The sequence below is a fragment of the Eptatretus burgeri genome, chromosome 10, assembly GCF_056783735.1.
Source record: "Eptatretus burgeri isolate ZD-2024b chromosome 10, Ebu_testis_v1, whole genome shotgun sequence".
Classification (NCBI taxonomy): Eukaryota; Metazoa; Chordata; class Myxini; order Myxiniformes; family Myxinidae; genus Eptatretus; species Eptatretus burgeri.
In genome coordinates, this window is record NC_140970.1 from 27,613,155 (window position 1) to 27,632,467 (window position 19,313).

The following is a 19,313-nucleotide window of genomic DNA, read 5'->3' on the forward strand; positions in this document are numbered from 1 at the left end:
CAGCTGCACTCTCAGGCAATGGTGAGGAGGAGGAGGAGGAGGAGGATTATTTGTTCATCGTTCTAGTTTGGTACGAAAGATACTAAAACTTGCCCTGAATCTGGGTACTTCCGACACGAATGCAAAATGTGGTGGACATCGGGCTAGCCCTGTTTTTCTTACTTTCTCTGAGTCTCAGATCTCTCGCTCTCTCAAACACATGATTTTTTTGATTTTTTAAATTAACTTCCCCCTGCAGCATTCCCTCAACGTGGTGGCGATGACGTCATATAGGGGGCGTGGCGTGGCGGTGACGTAGTGTAAGGGAGTGGGGCGTGGCGGTGATGTGTGTGGAACGTGAGGAGGCGTGCTGGTGATGTGTGTGGAACGTCACGGGGTGTGGCGGTGATGTGGGCGGGGTCTAATGGGGGTGTGAAGGGATTGTGGGCGGGGTCTAATGGGGGTGTGAAGGGATTGTGGGTGGGTACTCAACCGGGAGACGGAGGTGGGTTCCGTCAAAGGGGAAAGTTGAAAAGCCGAGCAATGAGAAGGAGAAGGAGAAGTGTAAGTGCCGAGTGTTTGAGGGAAGAGCGAGAGAAAAGTCATTGGGGGACGGCGGGAGAGTCGCGGGAGGGCCCGGTGGCGATCAAGAGAGAGTCGATGGTTCGCGAGGACGGGGTGGAGACGGAGACGGAGGGAATGGCGAAGTCCGAGGGAGAAATCGCGTCTGGAAATCTCGGCGAAAACAAGAAATATAATCGTTACCACAAGAGCAAGTTCGCTGGGGAAGAGGAGGAAGAATCTGCCCTGCTGGGTGAAGTTGCGGATGGGGTGTTGGGAATGGAGGAGGAAGAAGAGGACGACGATGTGGAATCTCTGTCGGACGCGAACGAGACCAAAAGGACTTCTTCTTCCGAGGCTCATAAAGCGCCCATCATACACAGCGGCCACTTCATGGTGTCCCGGCCACACAGCGACCGTCCTGGACAGAGACGTCGCGCTTCGGCCACCTTGAACCGCATGGCCTTGCGGACTTACCGCTTCGGCCCGGGTTCCCGGCTCAACATCGACGGCTCTCTCACCAAGCTCTTCGAGTGCATGAGCCTCGCGTACAGGTGTGCCCGGGCACCTGGGGGCCGGCCCGTTCAGACTGCGGGAAAAGATTTGTTGTTGGAGGAACATTGTCCGTGTGAATCATGGTCGGGTTGATTGGCTTGATGATTCTTGATTGATTGGGGACGTCTAATCGGTGGTGTTGGTGCAAGCTTGAATGGGTGTGCTTTGTGTGCAAAGGTAATAAAGGTAAAAAGGTGTGCAAATGAAACAAAACCCTGGAGGGAGGGCAGCATCGAGTCCAATGAGGGTTTTTTGACATCAGGTCAAAATTCCATTTTTTTGAGAATGTTCTCAAATCCTACCCTTGTTTGTCTCTGTCTCTGTCTGTCTCTGTCTCTCGCTGTGTCTCTTTGTCTTTCTCTGTCTCTGTCTCTCTGTCTCTGTCTCTCTCTGTGTCTCTTTGTCTTTCTCTCTCTGTCTCTCTCTCTGTCTCTGTCTCTCTCTGTGTCTCTGTCGTTCTCTCTCTGTCTCTGTCTCTCTCGCTTTGTCTGTGGACATCATCTTTGTCCCAAACACGAGAATGTTTCAAAACAGGTACACCGAACTGCGTGCCGATGGCCAGGTGTCGTCATCAGTTTGTCACATCTCGTCGCCCAATTTTTGTATTTCTTGTTACTTTTGCCACCGAAGGTGAAGGAGGTTATGTTTTCACCCCCTTTCTGTCTGTCTGTCTGTCTGTGTGCAGGATATCTCAAAAAGTTGCGGACTGACCTGGATGAAACTTGGTGGACAGGTTGGATGTGTGACGACGAAGAATTGATTCAATTTTGGTGAATATCCAGATTAGGATCCGGATCCGATGACTAGAATTTTATACATCATTCTTCACCATTGAGGGATGGGGAAAAAAACGATATATCGCATGATATTTCAAAAAGTTGTGGACAAGTTACGACATAACATGGTGGATGAGTTGGGTAGGTGATGAGAACAAGCCGGTTATTCGATTTTGGTTCAGGTCTGGGTCCAGATCCGGCCTCGCAGTGCGATGCAAAACATGAACTGTTCTGCCTGGCGGAGGTGTACGCTCTACCGAGTGCCGTTCTAGTTCTACCTTTCTTCCACATTGTTGATTATGCCATCTTGTACGACACCCCAATTGCAGACAGTACCACCTTTCCTCATCAGATCTGGAATAGGTCATATGCTGATCCGACTTATGGAATGTCATTCGTTATCGGCAAGTCTCACCTTCCGTTTCTCCATGAGGATAATCTCATGAACACACCGATCCACCTTTTTGATCAACCACAGGAGGAAGTACAATCAATCGAACCACTGTACCGTGTCATCATCCATGACACCACTCTCATGAGAAATCCATATAATCAAAGCCACCCACAGACTGTGGTTATCCTCCGGCGTTCTTTGAAATCAGATCTCTACAGTCTGCATGTCCTTTGTAGCTCAATAGAGTAGTGCTCTCCCTTATGGGTTGGTAGAACTCTTGCACTGTCCCACTCCGATTCAACTATCTCAACAGTTCCTTGCAACGGTAAGTGCCAACTCTAATCACCCTTGCCACTACATGTACAACCACCCACAGTCCCCTAGACGCATTATATCAACACCACAGTGACATCCTCCAAAACACCCCCCCCCCACCTCGGGGGTTGTTCGAGCTGAACTGACCGGGGCAATAACAACTAGCATCCGTTGAAGACAAAGTCTTCGATATCCCTCGCCGTAGTAAATGAGGATGAACAAACTTATATTCCCTAAGCGTGTGCAATATGTACGTGAATTTTCCCCTTAATCTGACCAGCCGTTCTGGAGAAGATGTTTGAAGGTTTTAGGGTAAATTCAATATGGCCACCAAACCATGTGACCTATCAATTAGAAATTAACAAACTTCTGAAAGGATGTCTTGGGGAAAGTGTATGTGAAATTTTGCCTCAATCTGTCCAGCCGTTCTGGAGAAGATGATTTTTAAAATTTATTAATTTTCAATCCAAGATGGCTGATGAACCATGTGACCTATGACGTCATAAATTTACATTCTGCCTCCAATCCTCCAGTGGAATACGTGTGTGAAGTTTCGTGTTAATCGGATGAGGTGTGTTTTTCTATCCAAGATGGCCGTCAAACCATGTGACTTGTGATGTCATAATTTTTACTATGTATGCAGACATGATGGAAGATGATAGTTGCAAATTTTCGCTTCGTTAGGTTATGTGGTTCCAGAGAAAACATTATTTAATATTTTCTTGAATCCAACATGGCTACCAAACCATGTGACCTATCAATTAGAAAATATCAAAAGGCACCAGTTCACCACTTGCTTGATATGTGCACCAAATTTCGTAAATATATCTTGAGGGGATTTGTAGTTAAGCTCCAGAAACGAAATGTGACGGATGGACGGAACCCATTTCTATATCCCCTGCCAACTTCGTTGGTTGGCGGGGGATAACAACAAGCCTTGTTGCTTTCTCAATGAAGACAGGATGATGTGCTATTTGTTTGCTATCACCTCTCTTCTGGTCTTGCTGTCCCTGCTCTTGTAGTTGTCCACCCTTCTTGATTCCCCACAGGATGCACACATTTTTTTTTCAACAGTCTTATCCTCCTTAAACTTGGAAGTTCCAGGCTTGCTGCTCATCTCCAAACCTTTTAATTAATTTCCCCTACCTGTAAAAACGACCTTGCTGAATCGGTGCAATCCCACTCTTCCCGTGAGGGCTTCATGAGAGCAATACATTACGATCTTGTGCCAACTTCCATCCACACACCCAACCTTCTCTCTCCTCTTCAGGTTCCAATCTTTCTCTCTCTCCTCTCATCTATTTTTCGATTCATTCATTCACTTGCCTGGTTGGCCCCGTCTTCCCTGCGTCAGTGTCACCACCACCCCCACCCCCAGCTACACAAACGGTCACCTTGCTCTTTCTTGATCAGAGATTTAGTAAAAAGAAAAGTTTTTTTTTTCTTTTTTTTTTCATCAAACCAGAACCATGTGCTGAAACTCTTACACAATTGTTGAACGTGAGATGAAAGGCCGTGTGGTTAAGTGGAAGTATAATACCAAGTGAGCTGTTTCATATTTTCATGTGTGAGGTTCCCAACCCTATCGCCTGGTGGTTCGATCCAAGAAATTGCATTTGCAAAATGAAATTTTGGTTTAGATTTCTTACTCATTTTAAACTTCGTATGTACTCTGCCATTTGATGACCTTTTTAAAAATACGTCCGCAGGAGAAAGACTGAGTGTCTTTTGTATAGGAGGAGCAGAGCCGGGCTCGAGACGAGCTGCGACAGATGCTGTTTATTTGCTCACTGTGATTCTGCTGACTTGCTGGAATGGTCTCTCTTGGAAAAAGTCGTTTGTTCACTTTGTCGTTCATGCAACTGTTTACTCCAACTTTTTATTTATTTATTTATTTCTTATAACAGTCAAACTGCTAGTTATTTAAACTGTGAGCATTTATTACCTTCCATCACACAAAGGTACACCTTTTTTTAATGTAGGACAGGTTTCCATGTCTTTTCACTGAAAGATTACACCGCCACGCTCATGGTGAGCTTTTGAGCTGTCATCTTAACCGTTGGTTGAATTTGGCTCCAGATCGATGAGGTGCTTTCAAGTTGATTCAGCTTGTAAGTCCTTCAGTGAGACTTGAGTTGAACAGTCTGGGAAGAGCCAATGAAATGCATTCTGGATACACAAGAAGTGCTGCTCCTCGCTGCAAAATGTGCAGCCCAACGATGTATGGGATTAGGTCTAACCCTCATTCAAATCTTAGGGTTTTGTACTTTGAACTCTCTGCTCACATGACTGATTTCTGGATGCTGCAACACAACGGCGGTTTAAAGGATACTTGGGAATGCAATGCACGACGGAATGTGATGTTTTCGTTGGTGGCTTGTATTGCTCCTGCAGGTATTTTTTCACGTTGTTGGCTCGATCTATAAAACACCTTGAGTGTCGTATTAAAGCAAACCGGTTTGACCTGCATGGTTCTGACAGAACTCGATTGCATTTGTTTGTTTTGTTTTGCCCCCCTCCCCCTTTTTTATTATTGGAGTTATTTTTAAATTTGTAATTTCCTTGTTTTACCCACTTTTCCCACTAGTCACTTGATCCATAAGTGAGGCTGTTTATGTTTCTCTTTTGGCAGTGGACGCCTCGTTTCCCCAAAGTGGAAAACCTTCAAGGGTTTGCGTCTCCAATGGAAGGACAAGATTCGGCTGAACAATGCCATCTGGAGGGCTTGGTACCTACAGTGTGAGTGTTTTCATGTGGTTATGACAACCAAGTCATTTGGTGGAGCGGTAGTCACCATGTCTTTGATCATTGGTTGGCTCCCAGTCAGGGACTATGTTGTTCACAGTACAGTAACCCCATCTCCTCTTCCCAACACTGACCTTACCCCTTTTCCCACCTCTCCAATAACCTCCTTCCACCTTCTGTACATTTGGCCATACAATCTCTCCTCCACCCTCCTCCACCCTCCTCCCCCCCACTCCCCCCACTCCCCCCACTCCCCCCTCCCGTGCTTCAATGAATCCGCAAAACTACATGCCTGTGCTCATGGTCGGGTTACATGTACAGCCCACGTTTCACCCTTTCCCTTCCGAGGCGTACATTGTTAATGGTTGGGTTACATGCACTCCACCTTGCACCCTTTCTCTTCCGAGGTTTATTTGGGTTGGTTATATACAGTCCACGTTACGCCCTTTCCTTCCGGAGGTGTACCTGGTTGGGTACACCATTCTATGCATTTACCACTCTGAGTGAAAGTCTTTTGTATGTTAAGAGCACGCTGAAAAACACTGCCATACGTCGTAGTAAGCTGGCTTTCATCGTTGTACTTTGCGGTTGTCCTCAAATTTTAGCATGCTTGAAATTTTACTACATATGCCAGCGTATGACTCTCACGTTCCGCTACGCTGGCCATAAGTTGTAGGCATGTTATGCGATCGTTGACACGCGTCGACACACGTTACTTGTAAGTTACTCATAAGTCAAAACACGTCGAGGTAAAGGCCCGGTCACACCTTGACGTTTTAGCCAACGTATGCCGATTTTTGAATTTTTTTTCTAAAACGCTGGCACACGTTGAATACGTTATGGGTAAGTTTTGATTACATTGAGAGCATGCTGAAAAACACTGCCATACGTCGTTGTACGCTGGCTTTAAACGTTGTACTTTTTGGTTGTTCTCAAATTTTTTCATGCTTGAAATTTCACGACGTATGCCGGCGTATGACTCACACGTTCCGCTACGCTGGCCACAAGTTGTATGCACGGTCTGCGATCGTTGACAGACGTCAACACATGCTACTTGTAAGTTAATCATAAGTTGAGACACGCCGAGGTAATGTTTAGCATACCCGAAACTTATTTCTAACCCATGATTAACGTGTTGTTGGCACGTTACGCGATCGTTGCCACACATCGACAGACGTTACTTTTAAGTTACTCATAGGCTGAAAGACGTCGGTATAATGGATCGTCCTTGCGTCAGCGTCCACGGCCACGGCCAGGACACTTATTTGCAGCATTCTTCAAACTTTTCTACGGCATGACGAGGATGTTCACACTTCGATGTCTAGCTTGGCTATGATTCCAATTGTCCATCGGCAGCGTCTATTTAAAATAGTCGAGTTTGAGCGTTTTAACACGTTCAGAAGAAACGCTTCAAATTTCAAAACCCCAGCGTCAAAAAACAAAGGCGAGTGACAGCAATTTAAATCGTTCATTGTAAACAATGAAAATAGCTGAGTGGTACCGTTTTTAAAAGTCGTTGAGTGTAAAAAAAATCCAATTGTTGAGCGCAAGCGTCTACTTTCAATAGTGGAGATGCAACCATTTAAATCGTTGAGTGGCAGCCTATGAATAGCAAACCCCACGTCACCGGCAAAGATAAACGGCCGCACGATATGGATAAGTTAGGCTATCGTTGGGTATAGTTTGTGAACGCCGGCTTCATGATAATTATTCGTTGGTATATCGTATCTATAAATAATCAAAGCGCTCGATGCACATTATTAGTTCATTGTGCATTTGTCCAACCCGTTATGAACAGACCTAACTCGTAAAAACAACCTATAGCTCATTGTTGAAAAAGCCCCATAAAAAATTAGCCGCGTAGAACTTCGAACAATGGTGAAAAGATGTCTCCTACCCGTGGACACGCGGACGCAAGGACGATCCATCATAACCCACACCCTCCCCCTCACACTCACCTACTACTGCCAACATGAACAAACTACTACTAATACTAATACTGATACTGATACTGTTACTGCTGACATGGACATAGACTCAAAAAGGACTCGAAAACACTGTTGGGTTCCCCTTTTATGAGCAGCATTTTTATATACCAATTCCCAAAACCGCTTGGAACACGTCTTTATATGGCAGTTGTAAGCTAGAAACACGTTCATTTATTTTTTTTGTCGACCGGAAGACGTCATTGGAATACGTCTACATACGTCGATGTGTGTTGGGACTACGTAAAGAATTGGTTCAAAGCACGTCAAACATAAGTTAGAAATAAGTTTCGCGTAAAAAAGACATTACCGCGACGTGTTTCGACTTATGAGTAGCTTATAAGTAGCGTTTGTGGACGTGTGTAAGCGTCCACATATCGTGTGTAAAACTTATCCCCATCGCATGCGGAACGTGTGTCATACGCCGAGTACGACCAAAAATTTTGAACATGTTTAAAATTTCTTGACGTACTCGACTTACTACGACGTATGATGGCGTACTTTAGCGTTCTACTCACGTATACCAAACTTACTCATACCGTATTTGACGTGCCCCAACGTTTTAGACACATTTTTCTTAGGTCGGCATACGCTGGCAAGATCGCCAAGGTGTGACCGCGATGTTGTCACTTCCATTTCTACGGCAGTTATGATTCGAATCGTTGTGTGTCAGCCTTTTAATAGGCTACGTCATGACATCGTCGGCGATGCGTGCAACGCGCTATGCCTAAGTTAGACTATCGTTGGGCATCGGTTGTGTAGGCCGACAACAGGTTCAGCATTCGTTGGTATAAGTTATCTATAACACAACGAAACGTTCTGTGTCCGTTACCAATGCGTTATACATAAGACCAAGTCGCTATGAATACGTCCGAATCTTTAAAAAAAAAACATCAAAAGTTCAACGTAAGCCAGCGTTTTACATACATTTTAATACGTTGCCATCGCTGGCTAAAACGTCAAGGTGTGACCTGGCCTTAATGCTTAGCATACCCGAAACTTATTTATAACCTATGAGTAACGTGTTGTAGGCGCGTTACACGATCGTTGCACACATGTCGAGGCACGTTATGCGATAGTTGACACACGTCGAGGCACGTTACTTGTAATTTACTCATCAGTCGAAACACGTCGAGGTAATGCTTAGCGTACCCAAAACTTATTTCTAACCTATGAGTAACGTGCTTTGAACCAATGTGTAACGTACCTCCAACGCATATTGACGTATGTAGACGTATTTGATTGACGTCTTCCGGATGACTACAGAACTGACTGAACGTGTTTCTAATTTACAGCTACCGTATAATGGTGTATTGGCAGCGTTAAAAGAAAAACAACAATAACTTCCGATATTTCGTCACGTGCCATTACGTCACGTCCGATTGCCTCTTCAGTTTGCCCATGTCTTATTCTTAGTTCCTCCTCTGAATATATTCTGTTTGAGGATATTGTCACGTCGACGTCAAAACTTAAAAGCAAATGTCCGAATATATTTTAAAATTCGTGATAGACTAAAAAAAAAAATATACAAAACAAAAAAAACAACAACGACAACTTCAGATATTTCGTCACGTGCCTTCATGGAGCCAAGGAGAAAAAAAGAAAATGTGCCTTGACGGAGAAAATAAGTTTCGGGTATGTTAAACATTACCTCGACGTGTTTCGACTTATGAGTAACTTACAAGGAACTTGTGTCGACGTGTGTCAACGATCGCATATCGTGCCTACAACTTATTCCCTGCGTAGCGGAAGGTGTGAGCTATACGGCGAGTACGTCGTAAAATTTTCAGCATGCTTGAAATTTCATGACGTACGAGACGTACCACGAAATATGACAGCGTACTTCATCGTTTTTCGGCGTGCTCTTAACGTATACACAACTTACCCATAACGTATTCGACGTGTGACAGCTTGGTTCGGCAAATTTTTCATAGGTCGGCAAACGCTGGCTAAATCGTCAAGGTGTGACAGCGTGGTTGACACTTTCAATTTTCAGGCGGTTATGATTTAAATCGGCGTGCGGCAGGTTTTTAACAGGCTACGCCACGAGTTCATCGGCGATACGTGCAGTGCCTAAGTTATGCCTATGCTTAAGTTGAACTATCGTTGGGCATAGGTTGTGAACGCTGACAACAGGCTAAGCATTCGTTGGTATAAGTTATCTATAAGACAACGAAACATTCTGTGCCCCTTACTAATATGTTATTCATACGACCAAAACTTAAAAAAAAGATCAAAAATTCAGCGTACGCCAACGTTTTACATACATTTTTATACGTTGCCGTTGCTGGCTAAATCGTCAAGGTGTGACAGCGCCTTTACTCTCGACAAAATTGTCTTTTACCCAGATTTCCAAACTTCGTTGCATCTTCCCTTTCCCTTCACACCTTTACATCTTGTAGCCTTCAATTCCTGTCCTCCAATTTGATTCCTCATCAAACCGCATCTCACTAGCTACCTTAGCTTCAAGCTCTTACATTTTATAACCTTTCCCTTCCTTCATTTTTTTGTTTTTGTTTTTGTTTTTTTAACTGCCTCGAGCCCAAGACCATTGGGTTACGTCCAGTCCTCCTTACACCCATTCCAAGTATGCTCCGTGCAAGTTCTTTATGCACTTTTTTCTTCCTTTGTTTTTTTTCCTTCACCGTAGATGTCAAGCGACAGAAAAACCCAGTTTGTCATTTTGTGACGCCTCTGGAGGGCACTGATGATGAGAGTCGGAAGATGGAAGTTGCAGAGGTTCGAGATGCAATGCATTCTGATGGTCTGATGTACCTTGTGGAAGAATTTAGTTGTTTTTGTACAAACTTTTGCAGAAAGTTTCTACCAAATGCATGTCCCACACAAGGAAACTTTTTTTTTAATGTACTAGTACATGTAGTTTAATGGGTGAAAAGGTCACCACTAGGTGGTTTAATGGGGTGTAGAAAAGATCATGGTTTTGGATGTGGGATGACTTAAGATGGTAGTGAACAGCCGTCTTGAAGACCTGGAGGGAAGAATGGAATTGAAGAGGGTGTGGAAGTTGGTTCCACCAGTGGGGAAAAAATAGGAACAAATGAGTAGAGGTGAGCAGTGGTTCTGGATTTTGGCAGTTTCACCAGAAGGGGGGATGCTGGTGGACAGTGTGTATCCTGCAGATACCTGGGGAGGCAAATCGTGGAGAGGGCATGGTGCAAGACCAGAAAGGATGCGGAAGAAGACAGATCGACCACAGACCTGTAAGCAATGGCGAAGTGACAATCCCATACTCACCTTCATCGTGAGAGATTACAATGATCTTGAAAACCTTGGTTTCCACGGCATCAAGCTGAGCAAGGTGTGAGGCAGGGGAGCCAGCCCAGAGAGGAAAGCAGTACTCAATCAAGCTGCGGATGAAAACCTTGTCGGTGGATTGGAGCTCACGTGTGCCAAGGAAGGACTTTGCATGATGGAGGATGCCCAGTCTGGCTTTGAAGGACTGTCTGGCTTTGGAGGCCAACTTTGAAGTGTGGCTTGCCCAAGAGAGATCATGGCTGAGTGAGACGCAAGAGTTTGAGTGAATGAACTTCCTCGAGAGAGTTGTTGAGAAAGTAGATGAGAGGGTTTGTGGTACGGTCTTTTCGGTGAGAGTGAGAGTGTGACATTTATCAGGATTGAAAGACGTATTCCAAGTTTTTGACGAGTTTGTGGCATGTTTCGTTTTTGTTTTTTTTACCAGTTGAGCTTTTTTCATCAGTTTTTCAACAAAGCTTTATGATGAGAATATGGAGATGACAACTTCATAATTTTGTCAAAAGGTCAAGGTTGCAGAGAATCATCAATTTTCATCTGCTTGACTTGAAATTTGAACTGGGTTTGCAAATTGGGCCACTGAATTGATTCACCAATAAAATGCTCGAAGCCGATTATTTTAAAGTCAAAAGGTCAAGGCCACAAAATCGTCAATTTCCATCTAACTTGAAAGTTGAGCAGGATTTGCATATTGGGTCACTGAAGCCTATTGCTTTTGAGGTTAAGGTTGCCTAAAATCGTCAAATTTTATTTTTCTGTTTTCACCATGTTTAGCATACGGAAGGCGAAAAAGTCAAAATGCAAAGCAGACACCGATGGGCTTTGCATTTTCAGATGCTTTCTAGTTGTATAGAGAATCTGGCCTCGTAGAAGAGCGAGGTGGGGAAGGGCTCATACAGAGTAACAACAAAGGAGAGGAAACTCAGTAACTTGATGTCACCAACCTATTTGCGATGTGAAAGTACCAGACTTTATTGCAGCAGATTCCAATAATGCTTTGCTGTAGATTCCACAGAATCCAGGAAAGACAGATGTGATGCTGGGGTGCCAGCCCATAGGGGAGAGCAGTATTCCATTGAGCTATGAACAAAGGCCTTGTAAACTGAGTAGCTCTGATTTTCCAAGTAAAGACTGATTGACGGAGAGTGTCCAATCTGCAGCTTGACCTATGGTTGATGGAATTGCTGTAGAGGAATTGCTGTAGAGGTAGAGGTCATTGCTGATCGTAAAGGCCAGAAGTTCAAGACTCTAAACATCTTCCAGTTACTGACCATGGAACTAGATAAGTTTGTTAGTTTGATGATCCATTTGGAGTGACAGGGTAAGACAGACATTTGTAAGAATTGAGAGACATGAAATACCTCTAATTTTCTTTTTTTTTTAAATGTATTTGGTGTGATCCTAAATGCTCTTCCACTACCTTGTCAGGGTTTACCATCTTCACTATCTCTGGTGTGAAGTATCAGTCGGCCAAAGGTCCTTTTCTTTCCCATATAGGCACGTGTCGGTAAATATATAATGGCTGACGAAGCGTCATAAGGATGATCAGGGTGGGGGTTGAGTGTGTTTGTTTGTCAATTGTCCTTGAGACCACTCCTGTTTTTGTTTTCATCTGTAATAGGTTTCAAAATGGGAAAAGGTAATACCTGACCAAACAATACCAATGTTTTCTTTTAAATTGGCATTGCCAGGAAAAAAAAATCATTTCCTATTAGGTATCATGGGTGTAAGTCGGTTGTGCTCGCTGTGTTGTGGAAGACATTCGTTCAGGAAACTTTAACATAGGAGGAGGCCATTTGGCCCATCAGTTCTGTGCTACATCAATACCATATTTTACTTTATCTCTCAGTTGATCTATTGACTGGGGGTGACGAGAGTCGATGACAGTAAGGCTGGCACAGGGATATTACCATGGTGATGTGTGTTGCATTCCAACATCTTTGTCATGGTCGACGCAATGGATTGAAGACATTGTATAAAAGAAGAGAACAAAGGTCATAGTTATCCTCATGCTTGAAAATAAATGGGGGGGGGGTATTGTAATTATCTTCTAAACGGTTGGGCAGAAATTGACCAAACTTGGTAGTTATGATCACCACATGGCAAGAATGTACGAGAGCAGTATAATATTTTGCCCCGTCCCTGGGGCGGGGTGAGTTCAAAAGAACACATATTTTTAAAATGTAATTGTGGCACATTTGAAACATTTTTTTTCATGAAACTTTGTGTTTGCAATCCACATTGGGGATGCATGAGACATGTAAGGATTCTTTGGATCTGACTCCTGGTGCGTGCCCTAGGGGTGAGGACTTAGGGTCACAGAGGTCAGAACAGAAGATTTTAATTTTTATTATTACTATTTTTAACTCAAAAATTTGCTTTAGGTGGGAAGTGTGGGGATTTGTGATGGCGCACCATCGACTTCGCTCTAGCTTGATTTGCAACAGAAATCCCAATAGCAATTCCTTCAATGTATTTTCTCAGGATTATTTATTTTGCTCTGATAAGATCTGGATACTGATTTTTGTGATCACTGTAGTTTTTTAATCAACTTCATGTCCTCTCTAAGTGTTAACGCCCGAGTTTCCAAGAGCCCGTATGCCGTCTTTCCGGCGCTCTGTGTGGTGATGGTGTCTAGGCTAGTTGAACATACAACATTATACAACATTTTGCAAATTGTTGATATTGTACATTATCTTACATTGTGTATTTGTTTTTAAAAGGCTGTTATCCTTGAAGGCAAGTACTGGAAGAAGCGATTTCACTTTGTAATTGAGGAGTACCACCGTTGGAGGACGTACTTCAAAAAGAGGGTGAGAATAATTTTTTCTCTCCACACAATCACCTTTGTCTAACTAACTACCTGGCTTTTTTCTATCAGCTTGGTAACCTCATCTACATTAATGACTTCTCATCAGCTTTTGTTCATCTTGTTTAATTAACCCTTTTACTTTTACAACCATGTTGATTTCCCTTTTGCAAACTTTACTTGATAGTTAAGGTTTTGGCATCTATGCTAATTCCCCCATCAAGATTCAAGATGAGTGTTTGCTTTTATGGACCTTTGCCCTGCAAAAAACTTGATTTTTTTTCCCCCTCCTGAAATTGATCTTAACTATGCAGGGAATCCATGTTTTTGGTTGTTACTGAAATACTTAAAATGGCATAGGCATCTTTATGTATTGTTACATTGGAGTGGGACTCAACTTAATATTTTCCCGAATTCATACCCTCTCCAACGTATGTGGCAGTATTGTTTCTGTTTCTATGTCAACAACTGATAACATTGCATTCAGGTGAAATTTTTTTTATAAAACAAACGTCAATTCATTGTATTTGACCGCTTGTTGGTTGTTAAGCAAACTTCCCTAATTTAGGATTACAAGCTAATAATTTATTAGCTAATTGGTGCACTTTCTTGGAGTTCCTTGTCTGCCGATTCATATTCGGTAAATTGCTGAATGATTCCGAAATGTCTATTGTACACTGCTCCTTCCCAATCCCATATCCAGGCGATGTATGATGTCATCGCCGGGCACCGAAGGAAGGGAGGACTCGGTTTTTACTCCATTTGTTTGTGTGTTTGCTTGTCCTGTTGATATCTCAGCCATCCTTTGAGCGAGGAAGCTGAAATTTGGGGACAAAAGTGAAGATGTGCTTTGGCAAAAATGATTTAATTTTTTTTGATTTATCTATTAATTGATCAATTGCTCAATTATTATCGATTAATTAATTACATATTTATTTTCTTTCTCATCTGGGCAATATATTGGATTAGACCCTAATCTCTTGATACTATTTTTACATTGTACATTGATGCACCACTCCCTCCAAATTCCGTCTCCATGTGCCGCATGGCGTCATCGCTGGGTGCTGAAGGCACCCTGGCAATGTCATGCACTGGAGAGTATGTTGTTAATTTATTTAGCAGGGGGTGTTGTACTTTGAATGTACTTGTACTTGTTTTATTTTTTTTTTTCTCTCTTCGAATCTTTTCTGTCAGGTTCAGAGGATCAAGGATGACCTGGACCTGTCAAATCTTGAAACGGTAATGATTCATGCATCTCCTCCCACCCAGACAATATGGATGTATTATTATCCACCATCTTTTGGTATCTTACAGAATAGCTCAGAGGGGGCACACTTACCTTCGATCTGTCAAACCTGGATTTGTATGCCGACTCAGTTATAAACTCCGATCATGGTCTTTCACAAGCGGGATAGTCCATCAATGTGTTTGTCGTCCATTGGATAGACGTTATACTTGGTGTTCTGGCCACTGGCATTTGTTGGATGTGACATGTCCCACGATGTCTTATGAAGAGTAGTGCAGTTATCTCCGGGACACTGAACAATTTTTGGCCTCAACTGTGGGAAGCAAGTGGTCTGATCTTCTCAGTTATTTCTCGAGACAAAGTTACACCGCTTGCTATCTCGGAGTGAGGTTGCCGTGCAGGCTGCACATTCGACACACTATAAATGTAATTTTCACTAACCGTTGATCACACATCATTTATGAACTTTTGCTTTGAAATGCAAACCATTAATATCAACATATTTCAGGAATTCTTTCCATATTTGCGCACCAGACTGCAAACTCGGAATGTATTCACATCTCGCAAGCAAGTGCTTCTAAAAACTGTTCTCCATAAACAAGTCATCTGATACTGAGCTATGATAGCCTGTCTCTAAATATGGAGTATATTGGATGATTGGTTCTGATGTTATCTCATTTTTATTTCATTGTCTAGGCCAGTGTTTCTCAACCTTTTTTGTCCCATGCCCCACTTTGATTTTCAAAAAAATCGTAAGCCCCACCATGATTGGAGACACTACAGTATATACTACATATGTATTCAAAAGGCTTTACTAAAACTTTATTACAAATTTTATTGGGTAGTCGTTCCAGTCGAAAAAAAAAAAAATTGAAATTTGTTCTACCCTTATCAGTTTTTCCGTCGATATGTTTGTTTGCTGTTGGGTAGTCGATGTAGTTGAAAAAAAATTTTCAAAAAAATTTTTTTGAAATTTGTTCTACCCTTATTATCACTTTTTCCGTCTGTTTGTTGGGTAGTCGATCTCGTCGAAAAAAAATTTTTTTGAAATTTGTTCTACCCTTAATATCAGTATTTCTGTCGATATGTTTGTTGGATTCGCTATATATGCTAGATATCCCTTATTGTCGAGTTTTGTGTGTGTGTGTGTGTGTGTGTGTGTGTGTGTGTGTGTGTGTGTGTGTGTGTGTGTGTGTGTGTGTGTGTGTGTGTGTGTGTGTGTGTGTGTGTGTGTGTGTGTGTGTGTGTGTGTGTAACGCGAGGCTCCACAGCATGAACCAGCGAACCGATTTCGATGAAACTTTGCCAACAGGTGCCATATGGTCTGGGAAGGTGCACGTTTGAATTTCGTTGCCAAGCAACGACCCTTTACTGTGCAGCAGCCGAAAAACCGCGTACAGTATTTTCAACACTTGTCCTTCAGTTTTGAATGTAGAGAAACGAGACTTCAGAATTAAACACTTCGAGATATTTAGAAAATTTTACTCGAGCCGATTTTGATTGAGGTTTTATTTTTCAAATGGTAGTCCTTAAAAAATCGGGTGTCTATTTACCATCATTTAAGGTGTGTATACAGTGTTTGTAAGGAACTACACCGTTGTTCCACCTTCGATCTCTCCTCAATCCAAACATTGACCAAAGTGAAAAGGATCCAAAATGAATGGAATCACTGGCATTTCTGTCTTTGTGGATTTCTAATAATATAATATGTTTATTTATTTACCGAAAACGATTCCACGACCCACACACCACATTCAATTATTTATTTATTTATTTGCTAAAAACAATTCCCCACCCACACACCACCTCCAATTATTTGTTTATTTACTGAAAACTATTCCACGATCCACACACCACCTTCAATTATTTATTCATTTACTGAAAACGATTCCACGATCCACACACCACTTCCAATTATTTATTTATTTACCGAAAACGATTCCCCACCCACACACCACCTCCAATTATTTATTTATTTACCGAAAACGATTCCACGACCCACACACCACTTCCAATTATTTATTTATTTACCGAAAACGATTCCCCACCCACACACCACCTCCAATTATTTATTTATTTGCCGAAAACGATTCCACGACCCACACACCACCTTAAATTATTTATTTATTTACTGAAAACAATTCCACGATCCACACACCACCTTCAATTATTTATTCACTGAAAACAATTCCACGATCCACACACCACCTTCAATTATTTATTTATTTACTGAAAACGATTCCACGACCCACACTCTGCCTCCAATTATTTATTTATTTACCGAAAACGATTCCACGATCCACACACCACCTTCAATTATTTATTTATTTACCGAAAACGATTCCACGATCCACACATCACCTTCAATTATTTATTTATTTATTTACCGAAAACGATTCCACGACCCACACTCCGCCTCCAATTATTTATTTATTTACTGAAAACAATTCCCCACCCACACACCACCTCCAATTATTTATTTATTTACCGAAACCGATTCCACGACCCACACACCACCTTCAATTATTTTTTATTTAAAGTGGGAGTGGCGTAGGAAAGTGGGTGTGGCTTATGAAAAATATTGTGTGGCTCAGGAGGTGTGGTCAAACAAGAGCATTGATAGAAGTTTATCGGGTTTTCCGTGTGTGTGTGTGTGTGTGTGTGTGTGTGTGTGTGTGTGTGTGTGTGTGTGTGTGCGCGCGCGCGCGCCTGTAACCCGAGGCTCCACAGCACAAACCAGCAAACCGATTATTTTTCAAATGGTAGTCCAAAAATAGGGTGTCTATTTACCGTCATTTTTTTATGAGGAGTGCCAGTTGGCAAAATACGCAATAGGAAAAATCTTGCCAGGCAGAGGAACAATTGTATGTGAACCAATACGTCTTGGCAATGAATCTTTGTCAGTGGATCGGTCAGAATGAAAAGCATCGTATCCAGCGCTTCGATCCTAGCGAATCCCTCGTCGCCTACCGGCTTGTCTGTCTGTCTGTTTGTCCCTCTTTTCGGTCCAGTGCTCAGTTAATACAATGGCGATTTCGATGAAACTTAGTTGGTAGGTCCAGTCGATCCAGTCGAAAAAAAGTTTTTTAAAAAAAAATGTTTTTTTGAAATTTGATCTACCCTTATTATCAGTTTTTCCGTCGATATGTTTGTCTGTCTGTTCGGTCCAGTGCTCCGTTAATACAATGGCGATTTCGATGAAACTTGGTGGGTAGGTTCAAACCATGACCTAGTGTGCAAATGAGAACCGTTGCTATGGACACCACCGTTGCCTCGCAACGGGACTTTGAAATTTTTGAAAAATCATAAAAAATTATTTTTTCAAAAATCGGGCAATGAGCGACTGTGGGTAGTGCATTCAGCCATATTGTCAAAAATTTCCAGCCGGATCCTATAACTGTCGGAGAAGATAGACTTTGAATGAACCCTGGTCGAAAACAATAAAAAAATGAAGTTCGTTATATCTCAGAGACTATGAGTCAGATATACATGAAACTGGTATGGTCGGTTCATGGTATGTCCTAGTTATGTGTGAGAGAGAACCGTTCCTATGGACCCCTCTATTGCCAAGCAACGGCCAAAAACCTCTAAATGTGGGGGTATTTTAACGAATAAACAATCTGCAGCATTAACCCTTGAAGCTAGAATCATGAATTTTCTTGTGCTTAATCATCAGGTTATTCCCCATCGAACGGGCCCATCGCGTCAGGTTCTATTGGGTAGGCGACTACCCATGTCCGCCTACCGGCTTGTTCAATTGCTACTCACTTCAATGGGAGCCCTGCCCTTGACGCTGGCTGCAGATTTGTTTGATTCCAGGAACCAATTTTGTCAGTTTCAGCCTTAAATTACCACGTTTCGTGATTTCCAGTCGATTTCTCTTAGCTTGCAGCAAATCAGTCACAACACTAAATCCACATTCGACTAAATAAGATGATGGAAAATTTATCAATACTTCCCTTGCCAAAGTAGTCGAGTTTGGGTATTTATTTTCGCTCTCCTCAGACAGCCACATCATGGTTCCTTTGATCTTGAAAAGAGTTTTCACAGACTCATCTTGTTGCAAACTCGCATAACTCCTCTTGGTATTGCTCTGGTACTTCAGATAAATCCACCAGAAATGGCTGAGTCAACTAAGCAGGGAACTCGTAGCAAAGCTATGAAAGCGATCATATATTGATTCATTAATTCTGAATCCTCATGCCCCACCAAAATATTGCCACGCCCCACCTTGAGAAACACTGGTCTCGGCCAAAGCTTTTTCACAGATCTTGGTCCTTGTAAAGTAGTTTAAATAGGATCCATTTTTTAATGGCACTTAATGATTTCTAATTGGTCATTGCAGACTTTTATTAGTTCCCTTCATCTCATAATTATCCTGTTCTCTGATCTGTTTGTCTTCCTCATTCCTTTTTATTTTTTTTTTCTGTCTTCCAGGAAGAAGGCAAAAGGGAGCGGGTTGCAATGCACCCCATTACAACACCACCTAGAGATGAAGGAGAGTCCATGGATCTTCCGTTTGATATGGACACGCTTATGTCTGACTTTTCTGACACCCTATTCTCCAGTCTAGTACCCCACGCCTCTCCCTGGCAACACCCCAGAGATATCTGTGGTAAGTTGTCACTGTGCTTCTTGCGTCTTGTTCCAACGTTCTCACGCAATCCTTTCATAC

The 19,313-nt window shown here is 42.5% G+C and overlaps 1 protein-coding gene across 2 annotated transcripts in view; it reads left to right on the forward strand.

Annotated features, from left to right (window-relative positions):
- Window positions 1–455: 455 nt before the first annotated feature.
- MLXIPL (MLX interacting protein like) overlaps window positions 456–19,313 on the forward strand; it is a 38,072-nt gene continuing 19,214 nt past the window's right edge. The window contains exons 1-6 of one of the 2 annotated variants that reach the window (XM_085897552.1): window positions 456–1,094; window positions 5,213–5,319; window positions 9,961–10,049; window positions 13,307–13,396; window positions 14,587–14,631; window positions 19,076–19,253. In XM_085897552.1, the coding sequence (XP_085753678.1) occupies window positions 523–1,094; window positions 5,213–5,319; window positions 9,961–10,049; window positions 13,307–13,396; window positions 14,587–14,631; window positions 19,076–19,253 (1,081 nt within the window). In that variant the 5' untranslated portion in view covers window positions 456–522. The remainder of the gene's footprint in view (window positions 1,095–5,212; window positions 5,320–9,960; window positions 10,050–13,306; window positions 13,397–14,586; window positions 14,632–19,075; window positions 19,254–19,313) is intronic. The other variant, XM_085897553.1, reaches the window with a different exon arrangement.